General features: G+C 42.4%; 3 protein-coding genes across 6 annotated transcripts; all 3 read left to right on the plus strand.

Annotated features, from left to right (window-relative positions):
• Positions 1-832: 832 nt before the first annotated feature.
• LOC109474553 (kelch-like protein 3) lies at positions 833-4,402 on the plus strand. The gene is made up of 6 exons (XM_019774884.1): positions 833-1,059; positions 1,351-1,505; positions 1,757-1,849; positions 1,974-2,141; positions 2,350-2,604; positions 2,763-4,402. Exons 1-6 carry the CDS (start codon positions 864-866, stop codon positions 3,783-3,785), a joined length of 1,890 nt encoding a protein of 629 aa, XP_019630443.1. The 5' UTR covers positions 833-863; the 3' UTR covers positions 3,786-4,402.
• A 719-nt stretch (positions 4,403-5,121) lies between these two features.
• LOC109474557 (kelch-like protein 26) lies at positions 5,122-9,325 on the plus strand. Of its 2 annotated transcripts, none has more exons than XM_019774888.1 (6): positions 5,122-5,337; positions 5,727-5,881; positions 6,498-6,590; positions 6,828-6,995; positions 7,270-7,527; positions 7,826-9,325. In XM_019774888.1, the coding sequence occupies exons 1-6, from the start codon at positions 5,127-5,129 to the stop codon at positions 8,732-8,734; spliced, it is 1,794 nt and encodes a 597-aa protein (XP_019630447.1). In that variant the 5' UTR covers positions 5,122-5,126; the 3' UTR covers positions 8,735-9,325. The 2 variants fall into 2 exon arrangements, with proteins under 2 accessions (XP_019630447.1, XP_019630448.1); XM_019774889.1 differs by having other exon boundaries at positions 6,861-6,995.
• Positions 9,326-11,091: 1,766 nt separating this feature from the next.
• On the plus strand, positions 11,092-26,417 carry LOC109474613 (bcl-2-like protein 1). Of its 3 annotated transcripts, none has more exons than XM_019774956.1 (3): positions 11,092-11,204; positions 15,712-16,322; positions 25,873-26,417. In XM_019774956.1, exons 2-3 carry the CDS (start codon positions 15,906-15,908, stop codon positions 25,999-26,001), a joined length of 546 nt encoding a protein of 181 aa, XP_019630515.1. In that variant the 5' UTR covers positions 11,092-11,204; positions 15,712-15,905; the 3' UTR covers positions 26,002-26,417. The 3 variants fall into 3 exon arrangements, with proteins under 3 accessions (XP_019630515.1, XP_019630514.1, XP_019630513.1); XM_019774955.1 differs by lacking the exon at positions 11,092-11,204 and adding an exon at positions 13,540-13,739; XM_019774954.1 differs by lacking the exon at positions 11,092-11,204 and adding an exon at positions 15,304-15,620.

Genomic DNA, 26,417 nt, shown 5'->3' on the forward strand with positions numbered 1-26,417 from the left:
GGATCAGGGAGGGCTACGAGTGGGGGCAAGGATCTGGGAGGGCTACGAGTGGGGGCAAGGATCAGGGAGGGCTACGAGTGGGCGCAAGGATGAGGATCAGGGAGGGCTACGAGTGGGGGCAAGGATGAGTTTTAGGGAGGGCTACGAGTGGGGGCAAGGATGAAGAAGCCCTAATTTAGGGTTACGCTAACCCTAATTTAGTATAACCCTAAATTAGGGTTACTGTAGCCCTCGTTTAGGGTTAGCTAACCCTAATTTAGGGTATACGCTAACCCTAATTTAGTGTTACTGTATAAGACAAGACATGCAGTATATTTAATTAATAGCCAAGGCAATGTCCGATAGGCAAAGTGTATCCAATAGGCAAGACAGTATCCAATAGGCAACACTGTATTCGATATGCAAGTCAGAGCTGTAGTTTAAGTTACAATTTCTCCAGTTGTGCTGCCTACAGTCAGACAGGCCAACTGCACCGAAAACATAATTCTCGGCCATTGACGTCGACAGAGCGTAATCGGAAAATGGCGCCACGTTTCAACATGCCTGTTCACTGTGTACCTGGTACCTTTTGCGTTTGCAAGCCTTTCTCTACATGCGACACGAGCAAGTCCACCGTCAGCTAAGTTCCAAAGGAGTCAATTTTCACAGATCTCCGCCATAGTTACAGTTTCGGTGTCGATCTGTTGCGTTGTACCGACAGTTTCGATTGTCTGGTTTATTCCATCGCGTACATTTAACCCTTCATACCCTAAACAGCAATACTGTGGTAACTTGACCTTTATACTTTCGTGACGTCATTGTACACACCCCTTCTTTGTTTACATACCCTTTCACAAGCAATTTAAGGAGCGGAGCTAACGACAATGGCGGCTAGCGAACAGGTGCACCATACCCTGACAGACCCAGCGTTCGGCGGCGACATGTTGTCGGTGCTGAACGACCTGAGAGCGGAGGGAGTCCTGCTGGACGTGACGGTTGTTGCAGGGGAGGAAGAGTTCAGGGCGCACTCTACAGTCCTGGCCTACGGCAGCGACTACTTCCGGGGTTTGTTCGCATCGGGTAAGTATTAAGTATGTTAGACCAACATGGCCGACTAGTTTCGACGCTACGCCCAGTTTGCCATGTCACAAATAGGATCTTGAGTGCATTTACTAGCTCCCTAGCCTAATGTAAGCAAGAAATTAAAAGAAGAATGTAGACCATCAGCACCAGGGCTTACACAGACCAGCTCTTCGGTACCAGGGCCAGCATGCTTCCAAAGAAAGTTTGCTTCCTGGAGGTTAAGCCAGAGGTGTAAAGTTAAAAGTACACATTCTCATGGCTTGTTTGCTTTCTATCGCGTGCCTGTAGGTATGAAGGAGAGTCAGGAGAAACGTGTCGATCTGAAAGACCCCAGCCTGACAGCGGAGGCGTTTGGTCTCCTATTGGAGTTCCTGTACACCGGGCAGCTCGTGGTGTCCTCGCTGAGCGTGTACGAGGTTCTAGCCGTCGCCAACCATCTGCAGGTAAAATACTTCTGTGCGATCTGTGATACAAGGACTAGGCTGTGAGATAAGGAATTGATCGAGGACTTCGTTTACCTTGTTTGTGTATGTATGTATGCCCTACCACCATCTTGCATTTGTTTTTCGGCCGTATTATATGCGTTTCCCTGCGAATTACGACTTCATTTACGCCGAAAATGATCAAATGTTGCACGTACTACATTTGTAGTAATACGTTTTGCGCCACCATGCACTTTCTCAATGAACTGCAGGTTCAATCGGTCCTTCGTCTTTGCAGTGACTTTATCGTGCAAAATCTGCGTGATCCTCATTTTGATATGGCAAAATACACCAGAGGAATCCAGGTAAACTTCGAATTCCCATTTTCATTTTGTAAGGTCTTGCATTTTTCAATGAGAGTCCTGAAAATGTGTTTCTTTCTTTCTTCTTTGTATACCAATCTAATTATATTCCTTCACTTGTGTCAAGGTTGCAGACCTGTACAACATGAAGAACCTACAGGAGTCGCTAGATGCCGTGGTTGCAGAAGAATTCATGGAATTGACCAGCTCCGAGGGCTTCCTGAGGTCTGCTACCAAGGACGAGCTGATCAAGCTCTTACTGTTTGAGAATCTTGTGGTACCATCCGAACAACAGGTAAAGTCACTGCAACTTGCAACCTTTACGATGACCATGTTGATAATGTTGGGTACATACATACATACATACATGCATAATGTTAATGGTAAATGATAAAGTGGCATTGCCTATAAAAATCAGTTATAGTGTCCAGAGTTTATAGTGAGAGAGGGTACAACACAAATATTTCAGTAATTAGAATGACAAAAAGTCTCCTTTTTACCAGGTGTATGAGGCGGCCATACGATGGCTGACACACGACGCCGGCCGGATGGAGCATGCAGCGGCGGTACTCAGTCATGTGCAGCTCGCCCTACTCGATGTAGACGTCCTGTATGGGCAGTTGGAGACCGACTTTGGAGCAACACCAGAGGGGAGGAACCTCCTCCTGGAAGCGATGGCTTACCACGGCCTCTCTCCCGAGACCAGGCGAGGTTTAAACTGGCCACGGTCGAAGCCGAGGGCACAAAATAACGTTAAGGTACGTTACGTCTTTGTGTACATCTCTTGAAAATTATTCAGCTCTCATGGGATTTTAGAAACGGGAAACTAGGACAAGTATATCATGTATATCAAAACATGAATTTTCTCTTTTGGCAGAAAATAGTCTTGACTTGTCTTGAACTTTGATTTCAACAGACGTCGCTAGCTTTGAGTTCGACAGCACAGATCTTCACAGCGGAAGGATGGAAACAGAGCGGTGATGTTTCACTCGGAGGCCAAGACCCAAACACGACTGTCATCGCAGCAGCTGTCGTTGGGAACGTGCTGTATATGCTGTTTTCATCATCTCCACATTTCAAGTCCTTTGACCCAACAACAAACAGTGTCAACACGCTAGCGACACCTGATGGTTGCGTCTTACGAGATGCTCAGGCGGTTTCTGTCCCCGGCATTGGCCAAGTCAGTAACATGATATCTCCTGTTCGTTATTGGTCAGGCGAAGCAAAGATGGTTGCTGTCGGTGCTAGGCTTTTCCTCGTTAGTAGTAATCAGAAGAAAGCCTGGTCTTTCGACATTGCAGCGGGGCGATGGTCAAAGATCCGGCCTGTAGCCGTAAACGGGGATGGGGTAGCTTTGGTAAGTTGCCAGGGAGTTGTGCTTGCAGTCGGTGGTAATCGCCGACCCGCGGGGCAGATGCAGGCGCCGGTGGTGCAGAGTGGTGGCTTCAGCTTCGGCGGCACGCCGGTCGCGGGTCCTGGAAAAGTAACAGGTACACCAACTTCAAAAGTCCAAACCTTCTTCCCGGCGAAGAATTCGTGGGAGACGGTGTCGTCCACGAACCAACCCCATGCGGGTGCAACTGCAATGGTGCAAGGTGACACCATCTACATAGGGGGCGGTGTCACGGTCGTCAACGGTGAGAAAGTTACCAACACCATTGTCGAGATGTGTAGGGTCTTCGTCATGGATGGCGTGGCCGTTTCAGCGTGGTCGGTGGTCCCTCAGCCCGTGTGCGTTCACAAGTTCGCCTCCCAGGTCGCCGTCATCGACCGTAAGGCGTACTTCATCGTCGGCGGACAGATGCACTTCACAGGCAAGCTTGTTGACCATGACCGCACGTCAGAGGTAGACGTGGAGGAGATGTGTCAGGCGTTTCGTAAGGGTCTCCCACTGGGCAGCGTTGTGTGCGCCACTTTGTCATTAAAGGAGAAGAAATGAGGACGTCTTTGCATACCAATGCCGCCATGTAATCATGTACAGCTCTATCGACCCATGAGTTTGTAACAAGTCTATATGAATCTAGGACATGTTTTTGAAATCTAAATTCTACACAACACACAATAATAATAATATTGCTTCATAATCTTGGATAAGACATAAACCAGACCCTTCACATTTGACCGGGCTGTTGCAGCAGTAGTATCACGGATAACATATTTGATTTATTGTGTCATACGAATCACCAAAGTTTGATTTACTACCACTATTTCTTGAATAATTAAGGGTTGCTGTCACGGATGATCCAATGAAGTATTGTTTTAAACATTTCTGAAGAATTGTCAAGATATTTAGACGACATTAACCGGCTGACAGTTTGAAATGTTTAGTCATACTGGCTAAGTATGTAAATTGAAGTAGGTAAATTGCATAAATTGCATAAAAAGTTTATTTCTCTAGTATATTAAAATGCCTTTAAATTATCATACTCTTGGTTGGGAATTGTAATTGCATTGTATGTATTGGAGAATTCTGGTTTGATATTACGCTTTTTCAGTAGTGACGAATAGTACGTAAGATTTATGCAGTAGTAGCTTTGTGACAATAAAAGCCCTGTTGGTGGGAAACAAGGTCAATTGTAGTTGTTGTAGCGTAGTTCTTTCACATCCAAACAGACCTTTCGGTATCCAAGACAACATCTAATGCATGCACGACATGGGCAAGACACCAATCAACCGGGCACCGAAGTTGATTGGGCTAAGGAAGGGGAAATTGAGTGACAGACTGCAACTTAACATCCAGTGAACGCATCACTGCAATGGTTTCGGCTCCAGTTTCAGTGTTGTTGTTTTTTTCGGACCAGCAGTTTAGGTGGCCTGGTTTCGATAGTTCCGCCAGTATTTTGTTTTCTCATACACGTTGTTTGTACCCGCAATTAGCCCTCGGGCATATATTTGCAATGAACGTCTATTCTGCTCGTCACATCTAAACTACTTGTGGGGCCCTGCATGCCCTTTTTCGTAAGGCATAATCTGGCCTTTTTAGACGTTAGTAATTCGTAGGCAGCCTCCGCAAAAATCAACGTAATTCGTAATAGGACATTAGCCGCAAATCGTAAAGTCGTAATCAGCTCTGAGACTTTCGTAATCGGCGGCGAAAATTTTGCGTAGTTCGTAATCACTACCCCACCCACCCCCATGCAGGCCCTCACTTCTCTGTACAATTTCAAAAAGCCCTGTGACGTCGGCGTACGCACCATTGCTTAAGAAAACATTGCTTATTTGTCAGACACGCCCATGTCTCACCTGTAAGTCAAGGTACTCACCTGAGACGCCAATAAAAATGGCGGACAGCAGCGCTAAAGTTGGCGAAGAAGTACAGTGTACCCTGAGTGACCCAGCGTTCGGTAACGACATGTTGTCGGTACTGAACGACATGAGAGCGGAGGGAGTCCTGCTGGACGTGACGGTTGTTGCAGGGGAGGAGGAGTTCAGGGCGCACTCTACAGTCCTGGCCTACGGCAGCGACTACTTCCGGCGCCTTTTTTCTTCAGGTAGTCTGACAATTCAATCTTTATATAATTTAGAAACTGTTGAGCAGAACCCGCCCCAAGCAAAAGCCTGGCCAAGGGCATGTTACAGGATATTTATAGACGTATATATCTTCGATATTTGACTCAACTTTGGACCAACTGGTAGGAACGTGGTAGGAATGTACATGTTATCGTTATAGATCAATGGCGTCTTTTCAGCGTTCATTCCCATGTTCGGGTCAGTGACTTCCTAAAGCTCGATTCTATACCACTATACACTGTGAGCATTTGTCTACAAGCATACTCGAGTTGGCACGAATATTCTATTTACTTTTTTAGTAAATGTTGTGAATGTTGACTAGGACCCTCGGTGTGATATGGACTGGTCTCGATTCTTTTTACGGCTATAGGTATGAAGGAAAGTCAAGACAATCGAGTGGAGCTGAAGGACCCGTGTATCAGTGCGAAGGGTTTCCGTCTGCTTCTGAACTTCCTGTATTCTGGCGAACTTGCGGTGTCTACTGAGAGCGTGTACGATGTTCTCTTAGTGGCCAATCACCTACAGGTAGGCTTACGTGTGAGTGCTATATCAGATGAGGAAACATTTCACAGGTCGATCAAGTAATTTCTTCCGGGTATACGAAACTACTTTTGGGTGGCTGAGTTAGGTTTTGTATCTCCAGGGGGGGGGGGGGTATGGAATCCTACATAACCTTCTTCTTGGTTCCTATGCCTGTCCTGATTCCTTTGGTTGCATGATGGTAATTGGGAAATGGTTTTGACAGTTGATTGATAGGAAGGTCAAGGTTGAAGGCGTTGAACCACATGTTGGGTGGAGCACTGGATCGCATATTATGTAGGATTCAAGAAAGTGGCATGATCAATTACATCATACAATCCCCTCCACATTCCAAATAAATACACGCGACCCAAATACCTTCTAGAGGTACCGGTCTGAAATCAAATCTCCGATTTCTTGTTAGCTGTCACATTGATGATAGATGCATACATATAAGTATTTTGTATACTGTGGTTTACTAGATGTATGTGAAGATGCTTTAATGTGGTGCACTGACCACAGCTTTACTGGTCTATGTACTATGGTTATGTCCTTATGTAAGATATGAGAGACTTCATTCCACTTTTTGTTTGTCTTGTAAAAGTCCTACTTTGTATGACAGGTTGAGACCATTGTGAAACTGTGCTACGATTTCATTTCACAAAACATGCGGGATGCACCACTGGAGCTAGTCAATTATACTGAAGCGCAAAAGGTGGGTAAGCCATTTTCAGTGTCCGCCACAATTGATGTAATCTTACATATCTTATATTGTTATGTAACGTTATTGTGCAGTTTGTCGTTCTTGCCAGTTAGTATGCGGATAGGCGACGCTTGATTAATTCAATAGCAACAGTACTTCTGTCATATGATATAATTTCTCAAATTCTGAACTGCTCAAATCAGACAAGCAGGTAATTTTACTTTTCTATTTATTTTCTATCACCTGAAGGTTGCTGACGCCTACGGCTTGACAATCTTGCAGGAGAAGGTACATTCTGCACTTGCGGAGAACTTCTTAGAGCTGAGCACTTCCGAAGATTTCCTGCAATCCACTACTCAAGAACAACTGGTGACGATTTTACAGGCCAACAATGTTGCTTCGCCTTCGGAGCTACAGGTAAAACAAGTAGCTGATTCATGTATGAACTTTTTAAAAGTATGTAAACAGTATGGGTGTGTAGGTTTAACCCTTTCCACATACGTCACAGTAAATTGAATTGACGAAAGTGGGCAATACTTGGACAGCCGTGAGTGTGTCGTACTCCAACTGTCTTGTATATGGACAATATTGTCTTTATCTTTATCGACAGTATGGCCAGCTATTTAAAATCCAACGTTGAACGACATATGACACATGCCTTCATCCAAACTATTTCTATAACCCATTTTAGTTGTATGAGGCGGTGGTACGCTGGCTCATGCATGACGAGCAGGCCAGGATGCCTCAAGCGGCGGGTGTCCTGAGTCACGTGAGGTTCGCACTGCTGGACCAGAACATGCTGTACGGACTCCTGCAGACCGACCTGGCAGTCATGGAACACTGCAGGCACCTGATCCTGGAAGCGATGGCCTACCACAGCCTTTCACCCGAGACCAGACAGGGCATCGACTGGCCACGGTCAAAGCCCAGAACTTCAGTGGACGAAAAGGTAAGTTTGCTACAAAGCATAACGTTTGGCCGACCGAAGATCTGGGCTTAAACTTTGCTTGTTCACTAACAGACTGCTGTAATATCGAAATGTGACATGGATTTATCCAGATGGTAATCTTTACTTGTCAAACCGGCCTCGATAAACTTCATCCAGAAGCTTATTACCATTACAGTAACACCAACAGACAACAGTAATGGTCATGGCAGAAACCACCCCCACCTCCTATTTCTAAAATCAGCGTTGAGTAATCCTTGATATCAGGTGATAATCTAGGTTAAAACTCCCCCCCCCCCAGGTTCTCTTGGCTTTAGAATCAGATTCGAAGAAGGCCTGGAGGTTCACTGCCAACGGGTGGATAGAGGAAAAAGGTAATGTGCGTCATCCTCGTGACATCCACGCTGTTGCTGTCGTAGGGAACGTCATGTATGCGGTGTTGGCGCAAGTCTTTATGGCACAAGGGTCATCTTTTCAAACCTACAATCCAACAAAACACAGGTGGAAAGACTTACCGCCATTTCCTTATTTCCCAAACGGTAACAAGTGTTTTCAAATGACAGCTATGGCTGAAAAGCTGTTCGTTGTCCAGAGCATGGAGGGAAATCTCAGCAGCAAAGCTCACTGCTACGACATTTCTAAGAAGCAATGGATGAAGATCCCTTCATTCCCACGATCCTGCCAAGGAGTAGCCCTAACAAGCTGTCAGGGAGCTGTGTTTGCAGTCGGTGGTTATGTCCAGGGAATCGTGAGCGGAAAAGACACAGTTGTACCAACTTCAGCGGTCCACACGTTCTTCCCGCCAAATAACGCCTGGGAAGCAGTGTCGCCCACAACTTGGCCTCACGCAGAAGCTGCCGCCATGGTGCAAGGTGACATCATCTACATAGCAGGCGGCAAAACTCTCAAAGATGGAAAGGTATTTTGGAGTGCTACCGTAGAGATGTGCAGAGCTGACCTTAAGGTCACAATGAAAGGATCGCCGTGGTCGGTGGTCCTTCAGCCTCCGTGCGTTCAAAAGTTCGCCTCCCAAGTTGCCTTCATCGACCGCAAGGTGTACTTCCTCCTCGGCGGACAGATGCACTTCACCGGCAAGCTTGTTGACCATGACCGCACGTCAGAGGAAGACGTGGAGGACATGTCCCAGGCGTTTCGGAAGGATCTCAAATCAAGCAATGTTGTGTGCGCCACTTTGTCATTAAATGAATAATGTTATATGGTTGCGAAATCAGGGGAAAAGATTTTTCAAATGATGTCTGTCCTATCGAAACTGTCCATAATCGCTTCTGTAAAAACATTCTTGGCGTACACAGAAATGCTAGCAACGGAGCATGCAAAGCAGAACTTGGTAGATTATCTGTAGACACAGACGTATCCGTACGTGTAGTCAAGTATTGGTTAAGACTGAGACAACTAGACGCTAAAACAGATCCCCTATACAATAATGCATGTTCACAAGAAAAATCTGCTACACCATGTGAAAGAAATACTTGGACACAGTGATTTCTCATATATCTGGCATAACGACAACGTCAATCTCGATAGGCAACACATATCTAGGCAACAGAATATGTACATTACTTAGAAGTAGACTCTCTGACATGTATATCCAAACCTTTCTATACAATCTTTCTGTTGATGTCGGTAAGCTAAGATTTTATAGAAATCTCAAACCTGTATACACCATGGAACGTTATCTTCACATCAAATACTTCGATGTAAGATCAGCTATATGTAAGCTTAGAGTTAGCGCACATACATTAGAAATAGACAAGGGTAGATACAAACAATTGTTAACAATAGAATATGTAAATATTGTACAGGAAACGCAGTGGAGGATGAAATGCACTTTATTTGTCATTACCCTCATCATAGCACCGAAAGAGATAAGTTATTTGAAATGGTCACCAAAATGTTCCCTATCTTTACTTACCTTCACAGCCTACAAAAAACTGCATTTTATTAACATCTCCCAATTCATACATCTCGCAAAATGTCGGCCATTTCATACTCCACTGCACACGGAAAAGAAATCAAATCCAACAATAACTACGTGTATATCCAAAGTAGCATTAGCGTTTCTTAGTATCATTTTTACTGTTCTTGTACTTCTTCTTTACTGTATCATTTTGTTATCATGTTCTTGCAATTAGCCCTCGGGCATGGATTTGCAATAAACTTTCAATCAAAGAAGAAGAAATGAGGACGTCATTGAGATGAGAAGGGTCGGCCTAAAAGCATACCAGTGCCGCCATGTAATCATGCACATGATCTAACACACATACATAAATAAAACACGCCTCAGTGTTCATAGCTCATTACACGTCATTTAAGGGTCGTTTAAGGACATGATGGTTTTTGTCCGCTGTCAGTTTGCGTGAGAAGGTCTGTTGTGAGTAATTTATGATGTGATCTGAATAAATAATCGGGATCAGAACATTTGTCAGACGGTGGGAACGTGACGTGTGCAAAAAGACGAACACACAAGCAGCTTACGTCATATGGAAGTTTGGTCGACCAGTTTCGAAAAAAAAAACGGTATGCGATTCACGTTCAGATAGCTATAGGATTACGCTCCAAGCAGAGGTTGTGGGGAATGATCGTTACCTTTTTATATATGGCCGTTTTTTTGTCCTGATCCCCACCAAAATGGAGCTTCTCTGGCTAATGGATACTGTCTGGCCAATTTGATACTGTCTTTTTGCCACCGAGAGGGATCTGCTTGGAGATTAATAGGATTACAAGTAATTCTTGTCAGAATTATCAAACATCATAGTAAGCTGATGGTTTTCAGTCTTCAAAATGCAGTTAATGCTGCTTTTGTATAACGAATATCTTTAACAATTATCTTCCATAAGTCGTTGACCAGTTTCAGAACTTTAAATTCAGTTTAATGACATAGTACGCGATACATACCATAGTTCAGACATGATGACAAATATCTATCGTTACATTACCAATAAATATAGTTTGGCTTTCCCCAATGGTTTCCACATGTGACAACACTTAATAGCCCATTTTCTCACTTTCTATTCAACTTCCTTCTTATTACATACACAGAGAAACCTGACTTCCCCTTGAAAGTTATCACCACGCATTTCAAAATAATAAAAGTCTCCCTCTCGCATACCAGAAGAGGAGGACGTTTCTCCTCCACTACTCCGAAAGAAGAAGTCAAAAACCATTCTGTTAGACAACAAATTTAACATCTTTGCTATTTTGATTGAACTATATAGAGAAAGTTAGTCATAACTTCCTATGAAGCTCACGAATTTCCGAAAAAAATGGGGAGTTTTCGTCCTCTATTACACGTTTCTACACCCTGAAGTAAGCTATCGTTAAGCGCTGCCAAGATCTCTACAACCCCCCTGCAGACCCTCAAATGATGTATGTTATTTGCAGGAAAATTTTTGGGTCAAACACCGGTGGAGTTTGTTTCTGTGTTTCACACACACCATGCATGTCCTTGTTTCGGCGTACCGTCCACTTTCGCTTACACGTACGGTCCCTTACCTGTAATTGTTTACCAGACAAAGGGACTTTCCCTGACGAAAGTGAAGGTGAGTATAAAACCGCCACGCCTCGACACCTGCCGTCACAACTGCTTCAGACGATCGGGGGACCAGTCGACACCTCCTGAAGAACTTGCCTGGACTCCTGAGCTTCTGCTGTTAACAGAGGTAAGAACAACATACGTCTGACTTTTGGCACATAAACTTACCATGTGTACAGTTTTAGGCTTACGGTTTTATCTAGCGTAGCTAACATACATCCGGGTATATTTAGTTTACTACAAAGCGATATGCAAAATGCTGGCAATCCCTCGATAAACACAGAAAATCTAGCTGAGGGGAAAACTAAGAAACGTTGTATGCAGTAGTTTATGCTACAGGAGGCAGAAGACGACGAAACAGGGTTCTTTCTGTATTTTGTGGGCTAGTTTTACCCTCTTGTAAACACGGAGATGCTAGTAGACTACAAGATACGCCTAGCCTACAAATTATTGTTGTATTACATCGTGTATTTTCTTCATTAAGGGCGAGGGGTTATACAGTAAAGATATTTGTATTTCAAAAAAGGCAAGTGACATCTTCTCGACGTACATGGCGAAACGAAACATTGGCAAAACTGTCGGAAAATAAACATGAAATATAGGTGCAGGCTAGCCTGACTACAACACGATTTTAGCAGCCCTTCCACTGGTCAGGCTCCCTAGACAGTGAGAGTCTGTGTTGCACATGCTAGAGTCGGGGCTACACACTAGTCTGGTTAAAAATCACAGTTGCTCCAACACTCGAAACAACGTAACGCGTCAAACAAATGTAAAAATTGAGCAAACGCCCCTTTAAAGTGTCTGTTGTTAAACTCTGACCCTGTGTCAACAACCAACGGTTTCTAAACTAGCCGTATAACGTCATGCACGCTGATGACGTCAGGGACGGCCCCACTTACCTTAGCCTGGTATTAAACACTGCGGAACAACAGGACGTCAGGTAGCCGGTTCCACCAGGTGTGTGGGAAGAACCACCTGTTTCAACTCTCGCACCCCAGTCGTATTGTGTCAGCTCTGAAAACACGACACTTTATTGCCAAGGTACGTTAGACCGGTACCATAAAGGCGAGTGCAGTTTTGGAATGACAATATGGATTGGAAAATATTATCATTATCATTATTATTATTACTACAGAAAGTACAGTATAGTTTACAGATCACGATTACTTTGAAAGTGTGTCAAAAAAATGTGATTGCGTTCGATTAAAAGAGCCCGTTTTATTCCTAAGGTAGTTTATACCACAGACGCAAATCACCTTTATTTGGATAAAAACACTTAATTTGAACTTTTAGACATTGTGTTCCTGATAATAACGTAATATGATATTAGCGTGAATGAATCTATATAATTCTGTTTCTCATATAATTGCAGACAAGAAAAGGCATATCTTTTAAAGCATTTCAGTCATAAGACTCAGGAAAAATCAGTAACATAACTTGCTACATTATATTATAGCCATTAATGGCTTGTTTACAGGCTAGGCCATGTGAAAAGTGTACCTTCCATTAACTGAGGTTTGCAAATGAATGCGCAAATATTGCCTGTGTGCTTTCGTCTGATAACGCACTGGCGGCAGGCCATTTGCGGTTAGGAAGCTTTGTACATTGTAGAAGGACAATAACATCCAATCATGAATGGCAAGTAGTTCTGGGGGCTACGCTTTAATTTCCCGTCTTCCCCAGATCTTGACCGTTAATTTCAAACATTTCGTTGAATAACAACTTGTGAAAGACACATGAACTTTGGAGTTGTTTTCAGTTGTTTTGTTTTAACTCCGGGGACCTTGGTGTGGGCAGTTTAACCGCACTTTACACACAGTACAAACAAACGTCTAGTCACAACAATAGGTCCCTCAGACAAAAACAACGACGTCATACTTTCACCTTCGTTCACCAGGTGTTCGGAACTTCCTCGTCCAAATATGGCAAAAGGGACGAAGGTTAAAAGTGACGTCACACGGCAACAGAAGTTGTCCGTTGAGTCGGTGCCTTTGAGGTTAACCCGCTAACTGTTTTACAGTCGACTACCACACTAACTACACTGGCTACGTACAGGGAGAATCGTTCGGAATGGGAGTTTGCATTTCTTCGCGCAGTTGGGAATGTTACAACCGACAGGTGGTTTGTAGCCACCTATCGAAATGTTCTAAAAGTGCAGATTGTACAACCTACATGGAATTCAGTGTATTATTCCATGGTACCATCATGATTATTCTCAACCATGTTTTTCAACATTGGCAGACAAAAAAAATCTTCATTTCTGCGAAGTTACCAATTGCAACGGGCAGATTTTTTTCCAATTTCCTGTCTTCCCAGCCAACCTTCTCCGAGCTAGGTCCTGTGTCACGTTGATTTTGACGGAGGAAATATGGGTGACGTCATCAAACAAGTCAACCTGTAGCAGTGACGTCACAAACCAAAGCTCAAAGTGCCCTATACTTCCGTTCATAACAAAATACGTCATTCCATATAAGAGAAAACTGATGAAATGTGTGCAAAGTACGACTGCAAATAACGTTATTCGGTGTACTACAAGCTCTGCAGTGGAAGGTCGTCAATTTTGTTGATCCTCGTTTCACAAATCCTGGGGTTATATACTATAGCAAGGAGCATACGTGGTGGCCAAATCCTACCTGGAATAACTTCTGACTTCGGCCGAAAGGTAGTATATTTTTATTATTAGAAACGTTCTTCATTTAATTTAGCTTCCATACGTTCATGTCATGCAAGCCCGATCTTATTTGTCTGTGAATACATTTAAAGAAATACTGAGTATCCTTCATGTCGCTAAATTCTACAATGTATTCATAGAATATCGCAAGCTATTTTCACTAAACGTTTACGGCCAATCAAGTTATACCGGTTCCTCAATTTTTTTTCTTGAAGTGTCCAAGCTTTTAAAATTGATCAGTTTTTGTGAAAGCAAAAGTAAATTCTATGAAAAGACTAAATGTTGATATCTAGATTAGTATTTACGCTTTTATGACTACGGAAAATATATAATATAAACGTCTGCTATTGCTTTCGTAAAAATCACCAATTACTTGGAAATATGTATCCTCTACATATTCTTAGTACGAAATTTTCCTCTTCGGTGACTTTTGATGCCAAAGTATATAACACATTACATATTTAGAAAAAAATTAGAAATCTGCCTTTATGAAGGGAGCCGCTAGTAGGCCACCTTGCCTTCCCCTGTCCATCGCCAAGGACATTATATAAACCCATTCCACCATTCCAAAATGTCTCAATACGTTGGAGACCGAACGACTAACCAACCAACCAACCAACCAACCAACCAACCAACCAACCAACCAACCAACCAACCAACCAACCAACCAACCAACCAACCAGCTAACCCACCAACTAACAAACCAACCAGAGGGTCCTGAAACACCATTGCTTTGGCATCGAACATTAAGAAAAGCGAGTTCAATGGCGTTCGTCTTGCGGTTCTAGAACGTGCCAGTTCAAACCAGAAGTGAATGGCATGCCAGTTGTGAATGAAGTTTGCTTACCTTGCTGACGTCACGGCCGTCACGAATGTACCCGAGAGTTCCGGGTCACCCCGCGTGACCCCTACAGGCCACTGGAAGGCTTTTATCCGCCGACTGACTATTCCTTTCAATGTGCACCCTCCCTACGATGAATGTTAACTCGCGGTCGCAATACCTAAAGAAAGATACTAGTACCTGAACTTGACAAGCTTTCATTCATACTTAATTATCGATTCTTTCTCCTTTTTCTTTAGAATTTTCAAAGTGGGCAGTGTGAATTTTGTGAGGAACTGAGAATAAGAAAATCCACATCTAAAAGATAAGTTACCAGTTTAGGAAATAAATTCAAGAAATGATGAGTCTAAGAGAAAAAAATTAAAACAAATGCCTTTTTAATTCCTTACCGGGTCAAGTACTAGTTTTAATAGTTTTTATATAGCTTTAATAACTGTACATTAAGATTAAACTGATGAAAATTGAGTACGAATGCACCTCAATTAACGTTACAGAATTCGCTTGCTTGTATATTTATTCATTTTACAGTATGATTGTATATTGCTAACTGTTGATAATCAAATCCTTTCGAGAAATATCTATAAAATATTTGTCAACTATATATATACATATAAAGCGCGCATGTCCGCCTTGGCAGGTCTCCATCTATCCGGAGGGAGTGAATCCGCTTGATCGAACGGCTGAGAAACCAGATCGAACCCAGGGCTCCGCCCATTTTCTATTCGTTCCTGTCAATCCGACCCTCGGACATTTAAACAGGGGTACAGGTCTGGCCCTACCTACCGTTTCAGGTGCTATTTTAAGCCCAAAACGCAGATTTTTGCCCCAAATCGCGGCGATTTTGACGGATCTGCGACCACGCCCTAACTTTTTCTCCCCACGCAGCGCCCATTGTGCTGTGTAGTGGCCGGCGAACGTGGTTTAGGCTCCGAGGATTCGGGTTTGGGACGCCCGTAGTGAGCCCCCTTCCCGTTCTGAACTTGCTGATTCACATTTCCAGGGCTTCCGGACTGCCAGCAAGGACTTGGGAGGTAGGGCAGCGTTTCTATCGCGAGTTGTGTGTGTTTTTGTGGCGGTGAAGCTTCTGAACTGACTCCGTACTTTACTCTGTGTGTTCTGTAGGTACGTTAGCCTCCCTGTGTGTGGGTGCTGGATCGGTGTTGGTGGGATTCGAACCAGCAACCTCGGGTTTCCCAGCGAGGAGGGTGGTCTTCTTCGCAGCCAAGCAAGTGCCAGGATCTGTGCGGAAAAACGTGATTCCTTGGGAGTTCTGCTGGACCTAACGGAAAACAAAAACGGAGGGTAGTCATCTAACCATGGTGACATCGGATTCCCGGTCTATTGTGACCGACTATGTCTTTTACAAACTGAACAAAAAGGGGCTCCCCTGGCCATCGGCGCCCCCCCTCCCCCCACCTACGGACGCTCACCGACTCATGAGAGAACTCGGCGACAAGTTCGAGGAGAGATACCGAGAGCAGTTCGACGAAATGGGCGACCAACTGCACCTAACTCCCGACACGGCCTACCAGAAGTATCACAATGTCGTAGCGGAGCTTTTCAGAGAGGGTGTTCGGTGGGGCAGGCTTGTGGCCCTGGTGGCTTTCACAGGCGCTTGCACCGTGGTCGCTGTGGAACGGGAAATGCCTCAATTCGTGGACAGATACGTGGACTGGACTGTACAGTATATAGACAACAATTTGGCGCAGTGGCTACAAGAAAATGGAGGCTGGGTAAGGATTATATTCCTTTCTTTTCCCGCTTGCTATAACGTTATGATACACGCCAGCTGGAATAGCCATTACGAAATCGCCAGTTTTTGTCGTCTGCTTAAAATGGCGACCGTATGGAACGGGGTGCCTGAAAAGTATTTTTAATTTAAAATAGCTCCTTTAAACTCTGCAATTTTTTTGGTAATTTAGCAGAGTGATATGTGATACGCGTAGGAAAAATATGACAAAGGGGTAACGGTGATTATTTTCCCCTGAGATCCCCAAACAAATTTATGAATTTTAAATGGCCTGAAATTTTAGGGTGGGGTCCCTACATGTGCAATCGCGAGGGTTTGCCTGTATTTCGGCGTAAGATATGTTCAAATTGACAACTAGATGGCTAAAAAATAACGTCAGATTGGGTCGGTTTGGCAAAATATGAAAATATTTGAAAATCTGCGAACCCGAACTGGGGTGTGTTGCGCAGTTCAGTTTGGTATTTTCCGAGGGATTTTCCAGCGCTATTTTTCCTATTGGTCCGACGCATCCTAAACGTAGCACGTCGGTATCAATATCGCTCTTGGCACGATTTAGACGGATCTGCTGCAATAATAACCGCTTCTCTCAGCAGTTATAACTGCATATTTAGACACGGTACAGCTAGACAAATATAGCACACCTGTTTACTATTACAACCACTTGCTAGGGGCTAACTGCAATTAGTAACGTCATGTTATATGAACTGAAACACAAACAAAAGTGACTTGAACACATACATTTGTGCATGCACATAGAAACAGACAGTGACCAGTATGAAGCTTGCGTGATTGCGAGTGAAGTTCATTCATCTGGATTTTCCCAACTGTGGTCCATCCATTCATGCCCTACTTCTCACATGTCACATTAACAACACACATAAATTACAAGCTTGGCAGTTCAGGGATTCAAATACTTCTAGTTTTGTTTTACCTAGCATTGTGCCAGAATTTTCACACAATTTATGACATCTTGCTGCAAATACAATGATACATTATTTTTTTCTAATTAAGTACCACATGTGATTGTGCAAGATCTCAGAAATTATATATTATGTCCATTAGCTGTTAATTCTCCCCTTAAAATGACAATAATTTGTCTGAATTTATTAAATAGAGTGTTACTTTACATTATGAAGTAATAATGAATTATAGTAAAAGCTTCTACAAACTACGACTAATGACCTAGGCTTCTTACATTTGTAATTCTTAGTACTGAGCAGGAATTCTTTCAGCCTGCAAAATAATGTCATTTATAAACTTTCTTCTGTGAATGGCAGTTTGAAGGAGTGTAAGTTACTGTATTTCCAGCCCAGGTAAACCCATCCCACACCCCCACAGTCCCACTCCCCTGTGAATTGTCCCATCTTGGGTTTCCTCCTAAAACAGCAGACATGAGTGGGCGGACCCTGAACACACAGGCTCTGATACCCTGACATTCTCCAGATGTTAGCGTCAGGAATGTGGAAAGTATTTGGACTTGAAGATGGCATTTCCTCCGTAGAGATTGCTGGGAAATTGTGATAACTCCTTTAGTGAACGCCCCTACAAATTCCAATGGAAAAATAACTTAGATAAGTATTAAACTTTATAGACGCTCATTATTTTGCAGTCACCAAATTTTAAGATTAGTTGACCTACTGATCTCTTTTTATATACATAATGTAATGCATAATATATACATAATGTCAGAATTCCTCCTTTGTATGTAGCTGTAAATCATAAAAAATTCAAAATTCTTGTGACAGTTCATTCATTTAAAAGTGTCCAAGTTTATGCGATGCCTTGTTGACCTACTGTACAAAATTTTATCATATTTTTCAAACGTGGATCGAAATATGGCGAAATGGGCTTACCCCGCAGCTGACTTTACTATAACCAACGGAAGTCCATTCATACTAAAAATCTGCCCGCGATTCGTGCATGAATAATGTATAACACTCCGGTATGAACGGGTCCCCTATCTGTCTCTCAATAATTGATGAGTTCTGTAGTTTTCTCTTCATCTCACGTTTTGGGTGTGGCATCTTAGATATGACCTGAAAATCGTGGTAAAATTTATTTTTGTCCAACGATATTCACGATGACAAAACCACCTGTCAACAAGGTTGTGACAGACGAATTAAGGATGACACATCTATAACAGTCCAAAGAATGCCCAGAATTTGCTCTCGTAATGAAGTTGTAAACTATGTTTGGAACAGGAACATTACCAAAATTTCCAAAACTTCACTCCCATTTGCCTTGGATCTAGGTTAAATTTAAATTTTTTAAATATGATAATAATAATATAGGTATTATCGAATCTGAAATAAGCTGACTGAAAATTGTGCCATAACAGCAAGTGAAGATATAAACAAGTCGGCCTTCTTTCATCAAACAGTGAAAGTGACAGGTGTAGTGAAAGTGGGTCATGGGATGATGTTGAACTTGAGTTCACTGCCAGAGCACCCCCCCCCCCACCTTTAAACATCATCTGGACCAAAAACAGTACTTCCAAATTCATGGAGGCAATAATATTACTTTAGAAATGATTAGTAAATATTGCAAAGCATCTGCTTGGAGATCAGTATTAGTATGGGAAGTAGGGGTCAACAACCCTTTGCTGAAGGAGTGATTGTCTGGATATTTTCCATTTTTATGAAGTTATTCCTCTGTAGGCAAGCTTGCTAGTTAGTATTCTGTATGTTAGTTTGCAGACTTCATCTCTGAAAGATTTGGCTGACAGGGAGATTTTTACACCCCCGTTTCCTGTCTTGTGATCTCCCTTCTTTCTGTTTCTGTCTAACAACAAACAGCAGGCAGTGTTAACCCCAAGGACCCCTGGTTAGGCTACAGCAAGTCAGTTTCAACTGCAAGTATAAACTTTTGATCCAACACAAGAAAGTTCTCTTCTCTGGTCAAAAGCTCTAGGCGAGAGAACTTTGTTGTGTTGGATCAACGTTTGAACTTTAAACATGGAACTACCAACACAGATGAACGTTCATGATAAGTCAGTGTTTCTTGGTTCTCTGATTCAGTAAAATGAAGAAAACATCATGCTGAATTAGAAGATTGATATGAAAACCAACTCTCTTGGCTGGCATCCAGGCTGTACATATAGAAACAAGCCTGTATTACACAATCTCTCACTGTCAGGCTGATTGGTCCTCAGAGTTCTCTCTATCTAATCTAGGGGCCTGACCAGGGGAATGGCCGCTAACAGTATGACGTAGTCTGAAAACCAATGAAACAAATTGCTGTGGCCCTTGTTCTGAGTCCTAGACACAGGAAAGTTTGTGTGATTGAAGTCGAAGGGTCCCCTTTCTCCCCACCCACACACACACAGGCCTGCCTACAACATTCCTCTTCAAATCACAGGACAAAGGCCAGACTGTTTCTGGGTGATCTTGATCTTGCAGAGAACAAAAATGTGGAAGAGATTTCAGATGTACTTGACACAGCCAAGGAGCTCTAATCACCTCAGAGGAGGATAAGGAGTTTTTTCAAGGAGGGAAAAGCAAAGTGGAAGAAAGTTACAAGATTTTTAAACTTAAATGTATGTACACACAAGCTGCTTTTCTCAATAACTTAATTGTAACAAAGACTGTAGTGATGATGATAAACAGAAATGTTTGTAATGAGACTGAGTACCTGTGGGATGAAAATTGGCAAAACAAACTCAAACCATACAAGCACGCTGTCTCTAAGGCTCTCTTTATAAAGGGTTGTTAATTCGTGACAGTATACAAGACAATTTGTCCTTTGTACATACTGGTATTGTGATGCTGCTGCAACATTACTCAACTTCATTATCAATTCTCAAGGCACGAAAACCTGTAACGCACACAGGGGAGGAAGAAAATTGGGTTGAGTATTTTGAGAAAACAAATTATTGTTAAATATTGATAAGGGAAAGCTGTGAAGAGGCTGTCAGAAATTAAGTAAGTCCCCCCTCCCCCAAGTTCTGTTTTGATCCAGTCCCATGTACTGCACTATACTTACCTTGTTTTGTTTACCTAGCATCACAGGTGTTTTGCTGTGTAGTCAGACCAGGCAGGTAGCCTGAGGTGAGATAGGTAACGCCCCCAGGCCAGCTCACCTGGCACATACCTGTGTGTTTACTCATGGTGGGTGGGGGCAGAAATCACCTGGCCAGGAGAGCGGCCAATAACATGTACAGACGCCGTACTGTGTGCTTGATAACAACACATTATGTCATAGCTAGCCTCTACCAAACCCACCTATGGCCAGTATGGAGGTACAGTATACATATCAGCAAAAAATGGGAAGAAAAATTGGCTAGGAGAGTCAGTCTACTGAAGATTAATTTTGTCTCTGAAGCTTGAATTGTAATGAGTACAGGTGACCAAATTCCCCTAGACTGGCCAATTATTTTGCCTATTTCGCTAAATTTTTTGTGGTTCATGGCTTCACGCTACCAAAACACAACGCAGCAGTAACAGAACCTCTCAGGGCGCTGGCAAAGTTTTCAGACTTAAGCTAACAAGTAGCACAACTCTGGTTTGTTCAGTACCTGTGTTTTCTTCCCAGTCCAAACATGTTTCTATTACCTGCCACAAAAAGCCACATGTGGACCCATAAATATCCTCACAATACAAACATCTATAAAGTGTTGATATGTAGTTTGCAGACATAACAGTAGATACAAGTAGGAATGAAATAGAATATGTTTGTAGTACAGTCCCAGTTCAAAGTGCTGACAGATATACCTGGATGCCTTCTAAAATTAGAATGACCTAAAAACACCATTCAGGGACCAGCATGCATCTGTGTTCTGTTTTTTTTTTGTGCCAGTCAGATCGAGACGGATCAGCGAAATATTGAAGCTCATTTTTCATCCCGTGACATGTGGCACTGTTGTATTGTATGGAATCCAGATATTCTCCAGTTGATCCCAGAATGCACTGGGGTGTGCAGGTGCATTTGGACAAAAGATTGATATCCAACAGTACAGTTCTCTCATAAATTATGGGTGAATGAAGTTCCCTCATTCTGCTGATTTGACTGAAAAGGAAGCTTAGATTTATCAATATGAGTATTTTTTAACCATATGCATGATGCACTTGGGCTCCTTAGTACTTGATTTTTAGATTTTTACATCCAAAAATTTCTCAAGAATTATATTATAGTTCAATTTTAATAACTTTTAAGTCATTTCAGCATTCTGAGCATGTCCAACACCGCTGCAAATGTGTTGCCAGTAATTTTGTTATCAGTAATTTGGCTTGGTTCAATGACTCATCAGAAATGTGTGAAAGAATCGATAGTCTGCCTCATCAGTAGGTGCTGACTGGGGTAACATTTACGTTTCTTCTGTGATATTTCTAAAATCAATGTGGAGAACCCATCTCTATGCTGCAGGTGTCGTCTGTGTCCTTTCTAATTACACACTCTAACAACTCAACGTTGTCAGACTTGTATAGCGTCTTTTCAGTTGTGAAGTTTCTCATTAACTTGTTTTTCTGATTTGTCATGATATTTGCTGGCTATTATACGGCCTGGGCATATATATTGTATTTGTAGGTCATCCTATATAGCTACCATGTTATGTACGTTGTCGGATTTTCAAGCAAGCTGTGACAGAATCAACCGTCAACAGGATCATACACAAGCTTTTTTTGATAACAAGTCAAGTGAACTTTGTTTGATATATCTCAAGAATGCCCTTAGTTTGGGTTGGTATGACCATTGTACTTGAACATGGCCATTGAAGCTGGTCAGCAGATGACAGTGCATGATCAGATGTTATATATGGTACTATTGGTAGTGCTTAATCGGAGTCTTGTGACTCAACCTTGAAAAGAAGGAAAATATTTCTGGTCAGCAGTTACTGTGCGTGTTTTTGTTCATCTGGAAGAGAGATCTTTGCCCTGTGCCATCATGAGTTGCCAGGATTGAGGATACGGAAGTGTTTAATCCTGTTTAGTCCCAGTCTCGTGACTTGCCCTGGACTGCTGACACAACACAGGCCAGCGTGGGCTGCTACTGTGGACAACAACATCACATGATGATGAGGATACTGTAGGTCTGCTGACTCTCATTAGCAACTCTGACATGGGTATTACAAGCTGGAAGGGTTCTCACCAGAACTTCTGGTTTATTCTGGAATAGCTATAGGTTTCAGGTTCAGAAGACCAACTTTCTGTGCAGTGACAAAGACTTGACCACAGTAGATGGTCTCGCATTGAACTCTGCTTGGAAAATTTGAAAAACTCATAATTTCCTCAATTTTAAAGGACAAATTTTGTAAAGTTTTCCCTCTGATACAGCCTTATTCTAAAGACATGTTTTGGGGAAATCAAGATTTATAATATAAGTATTATATTCCTGGATGAGTAACCTACATCAAATGCGTATATGTACATAGTGTTATTGGGCAGTTGTGAACTTAAATCACCACAAAAACCTCACTCCTACCGCGAAAATAACTGCATTTACAACATCATTACCTCTTTTGTGCACAAACCTTACATCCCATATCAGAACCCCTCCCAGTGAGTCCTTTATATTACACCGGCCGTGATTTAGAACCGTCTCCTATAACCTAAGTCCCCTGCCTCGCATGTCATCCATCACACAGGCAGACGCCTGAAGAGGTTTCAGCTGGAATGTCTTAGAGACAATGGCGTGATGTTGGTTAAGTAAAGCACCTCGGGCCCCTTCCCTCCTTACTCCATCCATCACATGTCTCTGGAGCTGAGAGCTGGAGAGATGGAGACCCAATCTTTTGATCAGAACGTATTTCATCATTGCTGCGTAATTTGTCCCTGGCAACTGCTGCTGAGGCCTGGGGGAAAATGTGGTGTTTCCAGATTCCGGACCAACCCTAGTCTTTTTTGGAGGTGTAAGTTTGCTGGCATGGCCATAAAATTGTCAATCTGATATCTGACTTTCATGCATTTTCAGAAAGTGTCAGAAAATCCCAACCTACCGACTGAAGTTTTTTTTGCAGGAGTCAAGGACTGAAACCACAAATTTTTTTCCAAGGCCCAAATGATGATGAGTGTATCAAGCCATTAGAAAGGAGGCACATTTCCGTATCATTTTCTCATAAAAAAGTGCCGCAGGGGCTCCCCAAAATCTACCCAAAACTCACTCTGATCATGATCGTAAACAGCGGTAGAAGCGGTTATCAAAAAACGGAATAGCAGATGGGTTGATGAAGCAGCGACGCGACGTTTCATCAGCCGACAATTCCTCGGGCGAAATTTTCCATTACGCTGGCGCTCCCTCCTGAAAGCTGGTCTGACCTCCAGCGGAGGAAAGGTTGAATTTCGCCGCAGAAGACGGATGCTTCGTAGCATCGCTGGGAACAGCCAGGGCTTATATGACTGAAGTTGTGGGACAGAAAATTCAGGTTGACGAAAAGTTAGCTGATGTGTTCTGACATCTGTGGATAACCTGCAGTATTTTATGACCTTTGATTAAGCTGGCATATCTGAGAGGCATTTGGGACCATGATTCATGCAGTTTATGTGTGGAATACTTGGCACAGTTGCATCGCTTATTGAATAGGGTATGTTGAAAGGTCTGGTCTTGTCAAAAAATATAGATAGGCCGAGGAGAAGTTAACGGATATTTTTTATCTGACAGGTAGATTACCCCAAGGAGGTTATAACCCTCTTGGTTATCCACAGTATTTCACAGCCTTTGATTTAAATCAGGCATCTCAGCAGCATTTTAGGGCCGTGACAATTGTGTTATTCGGTAGATTTGTGTGGAAGGCTTTGCGCTGTTACAGTGTTGTACCCAGGATAAAAGTATCTATGACCATCTGGGCTGGACAGGGAAACAATGCAACACTGGCTGACCATTCAGAGGGGTTCAGTACAATATTTTGTGCGGAAAACTTGTAAGAACTTTCCTCTTTTAGCTTCAAGCTGGCTTTCTTACAATTTCAGTATACTACATTCTTCTGCTTTATGACAGTTTAAATACTGTTGCATTTTGAAATGTCAAGAAATATACATTTGGAAAGTACAGTTATCTTAAAATGGTCCCTTTGAATGCTTATGGTGCTACTTTGGTGGCAGATGGAACACCTACATGACAGGTGGCATGCGTAATATAAAACAACTTAGCAACAAAAGTACATTGTATGTAATAAACATGTAGAAGCATGCATTATGTTAATCTATAAATGTCCTAATGATAGAAAGCATCATCTCTAAGAGCTAATATAACGGTGTGATGTTGGTAGCAGATGGTACACCCACATGACAGGTGGTGTGTACAAACCTACACACCTCCCACCAACCTCACAGTTCACTCACAATATACCACTAAACAATGGTCACAATGGGATACCATATGATAGACTACTGCAAGGTTTCACCTAGCACCCTTACTGTGAAATAATTCCCAACAAAACAAGAGCCAAAACCGGATGACATATGATATATTACTCCAGGATCTCACCTAGCCCCAGTGCTGTCAAATAATTCCCCACAAAAGTGTAGCCAAAACATCACGCGATATGATATTTATAACTCCAAGGTTTCACCTAGCACCTTCGCTGTTGGATGCCTCCCCACCAAACAATGGGTAAAATGTGACATTGTATTACATACAGTTGCACTAGCTATATATAGAGACCTGCGCTGTCTTACATACAAAATTAGACATGTGTGTAGACTGTGATATTCTATAGCGTGGTATATTAATATCTTACTGTATACAGGCCCTACTAAATCTCGGTACATTTACTAGCTTTCTAACACTGTGTATGGTATCCTTCAAAATAACAGGCCAGATTTGACACTGTACTTCAGGGCTTTATACCTAAACATATAATAACTCCAGTAGGTATGGGTACAGTACCAGTATAGAGGGTTAGGTGCAGTCTGAATAATTTGTCACTGTTCGAACAGTAGAAAGCATAATTTCTAAAAAATATAACTACCACACTAAGATTCAACTTGTCTGGCGTCACTAGTTAGCGACTTTATCCTGGGAGTCAGAAATACATGTATTCAGCACATTGTCCTCTCATTTTCCACACCCGACGGTTTTCAATAGAGCACATAATCACAGGATTACTGGGAGACGAGATTTCCGAAACATAATCCACTTGTTCGGGACACCGAATATTGGATCAAGCTGTGAACAAAGAAGTGCTAAATATATCATCGCTCAAAATAAAATCTTAACAATGTATAATGTGATCTTTGGTATGATCAATATTTGCATCATAGTTTTTTCTGTACATTGTTTGTTACTCCCAGGGGCTTGAGCAATGTACGTACAAAATTAATTACAGGAAGTAGTTAGAAGCAAGACACAAAAATTTAATTACTTTGCAACGTTGAAGTTGCAAAGTTATTAATTACTGTAAAATTGAACCCCACACTGTTGTTGTTGATTGCATATATTTATTTGTCAGTTTATGCATCATCATGCTTAATTTTTCTTATTATTAGATGGGGGTGCTTCAATGTAACTTGATTGCATTGTCATTTTGTCTATATTTATTTCAGTGTTTCAAAAAAATCAAACTGAAACTCATCTCTTTTTCTCACTTTCTGTTGCTACAGGAGGGGTTCGAGGACTTTGCGAGAAAAGCGCGGTCCAACGAGAAGGACGAGAACTCGTGGTGGTGGCGCGGAATTCTCATGGGCGCCATGGCGGTAACGGCGGTGGGAGCGATCGTCGCAAGATCGTAAAGCGTCGGGAAAATTTTAAAAAGCGGACACGAGTCGAGCAACCTACTGTGGATCAGGCCTGGATGCTACGTTATGATAATGATAATATTATTTATTTGAACAAAAAAAGAGAAAAAAGAACTTATATTTTCTGCTTCTGGCTATTAATATTAATGTTACATTTATGTGTAGATTGAATAGTAGCAATGTGTAGCGATCTTTGCCGATATATGATATCCTGAACTGCTACTATGTGGCAAAGACTCACATGACCATTCCTTGTCATCGACTTATAATTTTATTGCTTGAAGAGTACTAAGGTAATGCTCTCACTTCTGTAATATATGTACAAAATGCCTCGCAATGCAGAAATGTTCTAACTATTTATTTCACTGGTAGATGAAGGCATGTTGAAGAACACAAGACCACTGATGTAC

This window comes from Branchiostoma belcheri, unplaced genomic scaffold, assembly GCF_001625305.1.
Source record: "Branchiostoma belcheri isolate BF01 breed outbred unplaced genomic scaffold, Haploidv18h27 scaffold31, whole genome shotgun sequence".
Classification (NCBI taxonomy): domain Eukaryota; kingdom Metazoa; phylum Chordata; class Leptocardii; order Amphioxiformes; family Branchiostomatidae; genus Branchiostoma; species Branchiostoma belcheri.